This window comes from Eschrichtius robustus, chromosome 20 (genome assembly GCF_028021215.1).
Source record: "Eschrichtius robustus isolate mEscRob2 chromosome 20, mEscRob2.pri, whole genome shotgun sequence".
Lineage (NCBI taxonomy): Eukaryota > Metazoa > Chordata > Mammalia > Artiodactyla > Eschrichtiidae > Eschrichtius > Eschrichtius robustus.
Genome location: NC_090843.1, coordinates 55,621,401 through 55,627,402, shown reverse-complemented (window position 1 = coordinate 55,627,402; position 6,002 = coordinate 55,621,401). Strand labels below are relative to the sequence as shown.

At 57.8% G+C, this 6,002-nt stretch overlaps 1 protein-coding gene across 1 annotated transcript; it reads left to right on the top strand.

Annotated features, from left to right (window-relative positions):
* Window positions 1–1,760: 1,760 nt before the first annotated feature.
* GGT6 (gamma-glutamyltransferase 6) lies at window positions 1,761–4,744 on the top strand. The gene is made up of 5 exons (XM_068531776.1): window positions 1,761–1,777; window positions 2,227–2,415; window positions 2,992–3,197; window positions 3,280–3,393; window positions 3,720–4,744. Exons 1-5 carry the CDS (start codon window positions 1,761–1,763, stop codon window positions 4,742–4,744), a joined length of 1,551 nt encoding a protein of 516 aa, XP_068387877.1.
* Window positions 4,745–6,002: the final 1,258 nt, after the last annotated feature.

Sequence of the window (6,002 nt, the reverse complement as noted above, 5' to 3'; positions counted from 1 at the left end):
TCTGGCATCTAACTGGGGCTTAGCTAATAGGCATCTCCGGGGGTGTGGGGCAGTGCTGTCCAGGCCCAGAGCTATGGGAATGAGAAAGAGCACACAGGGAAAGGTCCCCCGGACCCAGTCAGTGGAGGTCTTGGTCCCAAAGAGTTTGCCGGGGCATAGTTCTAAGGACAGGAATGTTGGCATATAGACACCCAAGGTTCCCAGCTGCGTTTTCTTAGGAGGGAAGGCCTGACCTTCATTCTGACACTATAACCTTCCCACGTTGTATTAACAGGAAGTGAAATCAAATTATTTTATGAAATGAACACAGATGGTAATTGTGACCCCCCCCACACCCAAGCCATGGCAAAATAAAAACTTGGCCGCCCTATGCTGGTATCTCCGATTGGTTGGTAGGTTATTGGTCCAAGAAATCAGAAAACCTAGAAACTGAAGGTTTCTCTGGCGGGTTGGGGATGGAAACCAGCTTGTAGTGGGCTGAGCGGGAAGAAATGGGAGGCAAGGAAGTGGCAACAGCAGGTGTGTATCTTTTGTAGATCGGTGCTCGTTCGGGGCTGGCAGTTGCAGCATCACCTGGGAGTTCCGAAAGCAAGTTTCTGGTCCCTACCCCAGACCTACAAAGTCAGAACCTCTGGGAACGGAGCCCAGCAATCTGAGTTTTAAAAACTCCCAATGCACACCAAAGTTAAAGAACCACTCTATCTGCTTGTGAAGAGGCCGAGAGAAAGAGAAGTGACTGGAGAGCCGAGTGAGATGAAAGGATGATTTTTGTGGCTGTGGTTTTAATGGAGAAAATACTCCAGCTTTTTAAAAAAACTTTTTATTGAAATGCAATATACCTCCGGAAAAGTGCACGTGACACAAATGTACAGCTGGATGCACTTTCACAATCAGGAACCCACGCAACCAACCTCAGAGTGAGAAACAACATCATCAAGCATCCCAGAAGCCCCCTCTGCCTCCTCCTGACCTGTAATGGCAGAAATTAGTCTCACCTGTTCTTGTACTTTATACAGAGGGAAGCAAATAGGACGTGCTCTTCCGTCCCTGGCTTCTTTGAGTTGTTGTGTCTTTGTAAGATCCATCTATATCATTGCATACAATTGTAGACCCCTCATTCTCACCGCTGCAGAGTATTGCACTGTGTGACTACAATCATGCTACTGATAATGGGTGTGTGAGCTTTCCAAGTTGGGGCTGTTCCAACTAGGGCAGCTATGAATATTCTAGTACATGTCTGTTGGGTACATACCTAGGAGAGGAATTTCTGGAGACTCGACACTGTTTAAACGTTGTTGAGAAGGAACCAGCAGAGAAGATGTGAAGCTACAGGAGAGAAGGGGGTCACTGAGTGAGGGCCCTGGGGAAGCAGGAGGTAAGAAGTGGGAGAGGTCGGGGCCAGAACCAGAGGCAGGGAATAGGCTTTTCCATTGGAGCGGGGTGGAAGGTGGGTTTGTAGTTGGGGGTGGATAATAGAGGGCTCCTTGTGTTGGCTTTGATTTGTTATGTGAAGTGGGAGGACAGATGGTCTGCTGAGAGCACAGCGGAGGGTTTGGGGTTTGAGGCGCTCATAGTAGAGCGTGGTCAGCAGAGAGATGACTGGAGAACGGATGAGGCTGCAGCACTCTTTGGAGTTTTATGATTTTCCCATAGAACTGCTCCTTGAAGGGAAACCCAGAGTGAAGGAATATGGAAACACCTGCTTTCCAGGCTGCAGCTCCCCAAGAGCCCTATGGCGCCACCTGCTGGATAAGGGCCACATGACGTGCCCAGGGAGGTAGGTACCTTCACCACCCAAGTTGCTTCCCAGATAGGGAAACCCAGACCCCTGGAGTGGCCTCAGGCTGAGCCTTGACCCAAGCCAGAGACCAGAAACCCCCATACCGGAAACTAGTCACATGCTGAGCCCTGATCCAAGCCAATGTACTGCAGTTCTCATTCAAGCTCCCCGTCCCTAGATTAGAGCCTTAACAGGACCGGGATCCAAAGGCTGCACCCGCTAAAGGGAGGGGCCTGCGGGTGCCCTGGGTCTCAGGGGCTGTGGCCCTAGGCCTGGGCTCCTCCTTCCCTTAACGGGGTCCCCTGCCACGAGAGCCCCTCGGGCCCTGTGCCCTAGCGGGGCAGGCTCACTCACAGCCTCCCTGGCCCCATGCCCTGCCCAGCCCTGTTCTAGATTCCACACCACCCTTCCCCAAGGGTGCATCCACCTCCTACCCACCGGCTCAGGCTCGGGCAGGGCCTCCCAAGACTCAGCCTGGAAGGCGGGCAGGCACCGTGGGCCACGGAACCCACAGCAGGGCCTGTGCTCTACCAGAAGCTGCTGGTCTGGGAACCAAGCTTGGAGTCTGAGGAGGAAGAGGGGGAGATATCGGAGCAGCTCATTCCAGATCCCTCGGGGCCCCAGGACTCCTCTGGGTGAGTCAGGGAGGGGTCTGGGCACACAGCAACTCAGGACTGAGGCTGGCAAGTCCCTCCCTCTGGAGCCCCTAAGGAGTGCCAGACAACGCCGTGCTTGGTCAGCTCTAGGAAACTTGGTTGAGTTGGGGGGACCCCCGGCTGCAGCCCCAGGCCTGGCCTGTGCCAGTCAATCCAAGGTCTGCGTGTCTGAAGGGACATTTGTATCAAGTCAGCCCTGCCGGCTGCTCTGCCAAAGGCTCCCAGCTCCCACCCCCTGGTGCACGAGGCACCTGCTGGGCAGGTTGGTCCTGGCTACACCTGGCCGGGCCCTGCTCCTCAAGCCTGCCAAGCCCCCTTCAGGCGTCCCTCCAGACTGGCTGGACCTACCTCTCCAACCTCCTCTCCAGAGACTCAGTTTCCCCCAAGCTCCTTCCCATCTCTGTGTCTCCAGACATGCTGTGGCCTCTGCCAGGAGGCCCTTTCTCCTCGGCAATCTTATTCTCCTGCAAGCAAGACCAAACCTTTTGGGAATTGTCTGCTGGGCTCTTGGGCGTCCGCCTGCCTGGTCCTGGCTCAGGACATCCCTCTCTGCAGGGACAAGGCTGGCAGTCTGCCCGGGGCCTGGGCCCAACTGCTGGCTGCCCTGCTGCTGCTGCTGGCCGCTGGCTTCTCCCTGGCCGCAAGGCAACTCCGCAGCAGCGGTGCCTCTCCGGGAACCTTGGGCTCTGGGGCCGCTCCAGCCAGCGGGCACTCCCACAGGCCTGGCGTGTACCACCGCGGCGGCATCATCAGCCCTACAGGTCGGCGCTAGGAGCAGCTCGGGGGAGGGAAGGGGCCGGGGTCACGGGTCCCAGTCCCAAGACAGTCCCTTTCTTGCTGCAGCCACGTGCTCCCACCCGGGTCGAGAGCTGTTTGTTGCCGGGGGCAACGTCGTGGATGCTGGAGTTGGAGCAGCTTTGTGTCTAGCGGTGGTGCATCCTCACGCCACAGGGCTAGGTCAGTGACCCACAACCCCAGCCAGCGACCCCGACCCTGGGCGTGATCAGTAACTTGGAACTCAGGTAGTCAGTGGCCCCTGGCCTTCAAGGCTGGCTGGTGAGCAGGACGTAGGACTTGGGCAGGAGCCCCAACCCTAGGCTGCAACCCTTGATCCCAGATCAGTATGATCTTGACCCCAGGCCTGGTTATTGATGCCTGTCTCCAGGCCTAGTCAGTAAACACTAACCCCAGGCTAAGTCAGTGACCCTTCACCTGGGACTACTGAGTGCCCCTGACACCAGTCAGTGCCCCGGACCCCTGTGTGACTCCTTGTCTCCTCCCAGGTGCCATGTTCTGGGGCCTCTTCCATAATAGCTCCTCAGGCAACTCAACCTCCCTGACGTCAGGCCCAGTCCAGACCCTGGCCCCCGGCCTGGGACTAGCCTGGGCTCTGCCTGCCCTGCATTTGCTACACACACGCTTTGGCTGCCTGCCCTGGCCACACCTGCTGGTAGGCCCCACCACGCTGGCTCAAGAGGGCTTTCTGGTAGACACATCCCTGGCCAGGGCTGTGGCAGCCCAGGGCACAAAGGGCCTCTGTCCCCTACTTTGCCAAACTGATGGGACTCCCCTGGGCCCTGGGGCCCGAGCCACCAACCCCAAACTGGCAGCTGTGCTCCACCGGGCTGCACTTGCCCCCGCCCCAGACCTTGCCGGGGATGCTCTACTCAGTCTGCTGGCCGGAGACCTGGGGCTGGAGGGCCCCTCAGCTAGGCCCATGCCCACCTTGGAGCCAGCACTGCAGCTACCTGTGCCCCAGGGCATCCTGTTCACCACCCCCAGGCCCTCAGCTGGCCCGGAACTCCTGGAACTGCTGGAGGCAGCTCTACAGTCCGGGGGGCGCAGCCCTGCCCCCTGCCCAGCACTCCTACGAGCTGCTGTCACCCCCGCGAGCGGTGTCCTGGCCACCGTGGACAGCAGCGGCTCTGTGCTCCTCCTCACCTCCTCGCTCAACAGTTCCTTCGGCTCTGGACACCTGTCCCCAGGCACCGGGGTTCTACTCAGCAACCTGGTGGCCGAGTCTGCAAACAGTGCCTGGGCGGCCTGTCCCCTCATCCTTCTTGACAGCTCAGATGACACACAGGCCGCTGTGTTGGGGCTCGTGGCTTCAGGGACCCCTGCAGCTGCCAGAGTCATGGCTCACACACTGCTCAGCCACTCGGCTGGGCCCCAAACCCAGGCCCAGCAAGGACCAACAGAGAGCCCCGGAGCTTGTGGCCAAGGGACCCTGCTTCAGGTGGCAGCCCACGCAGAGCACGCCCAGGTGTCCAGTGTCCCCAGTGGCTGCTGCTCCTTTCAGGGGTTTTAAGGTGGGGCGGTGCCTGGCAGGGGTGGGTGGGAGTAGGGGTCTCAAGCCTGGAGGCCAGGGCAGAGCGGGCCTGGCAGCAGTGGAGTACATGAAGAGTGTGCATCAATCATGTGCCCACTGCTGGCTTAGGCCCTCAACTTCTGGCCTGATCAGTCACCTGGACTTGAGTTTTTTCAGCTAAGGAACCTGAGGACAATGAGGAAAGAACACCAGGGCCTGGGGACAGCCCTGAGTTCAGATCCAGCTCTGGGAAGCACAGGTGGAAGAGAGCCACGCCCCTCCCTAAGCTCTGGGCCTCTGGGCAGGGCGGGCAGATCCTGGCGCACTGCTGGCATCTCTGTGCTCCCCTTCAGGCCACACTCCACTGATCTCCCTCATCTGGGCTGGAAACAAAATAAAGATCCAGCCTCCTGGACGCCACGTGCCATTCCTGCTTCTTGGTTACTTTCACATCAGCCTTCTAGGCACCTGGTGTCTGGGCTTTGCCTATGGGCAACACAGGAGACCCCCACCCAGGGACACAGAGCCGGGCTGGTGTCTTTCTGCTCACCTTCTGACTCCTGGGGCACCACATGTACAAGGTAAACCACTTATTCTCACTTTCTGAAACAGCAGAGCAAGGAAGTGGTTGAGAGGAGGGTGAGTAGTTGGGTGTCTCAGGGGATACAAAAGGGGCTGGAGCTGGGTGTGTGGAATTTCAAGGCCAGGGTTGGCCCTCACCTCCCCGCTTCCCAGAGCGCCAGGGTCTCTGAACGACAATCCTCCAGAGACAGAAGCCAAGAAACAGGGGTGGCCAGTAGCACTCCTCCGCCGCGCTGTAAGAGGTATCTCTGATTTAAAGAACTCAATCCCACCACCTCCCCCTCACTGCTCCCCCCAACGAAGAGAATTCTTCCCCCAGCTCAAATGATACCACAGTCTACCCGCTGATGTTAGCCCCAAACCTAACATCCCTCTCTTTTCCATCACCCACTACCAGCTCCAAATTAGCTGGAATTTTCTCACATTACCTTGGTCCGATCCAACTGGTCTTCCTGCTTCTACTCTGCTCTCCTACAATCCATCCTCCACACAGCAGGATAATCTATTAAAAGTGTAAGTAGGATCAAGCCTTGTCCCTGCGTAAAACCCTCCAGTGATTTCCCATCACAATCAGAATAAAATCCAAACTCCTGATCTCTCCTGAGAACAGAGGAGCCTGGCCGCCCCGCCCCCAGCCGACCCAATTCAGTGCGCATGCGCCACGACCCGACCTGGA

Bases quoted from the DNA above. Each gene is read 5' to 3' on its own strand.
- GGT6 (XM_068531776.1), top strand. The intron at 2,416-2,991 runs GTGAGTCAGGGA...CCCTCTCTGCAG, and splicing joins GGGCCCCAGGACTCCTCTGG to GGACAAGGCTGGCAGTCTGC. The intron at 3,394-3,719 runs GTCAGTGACCCA...GTCTCCTCCCAG, and splicing joins TCCTCACGCCACAGGGCTAG to GTGCCATGTTCTGGGGCCTC.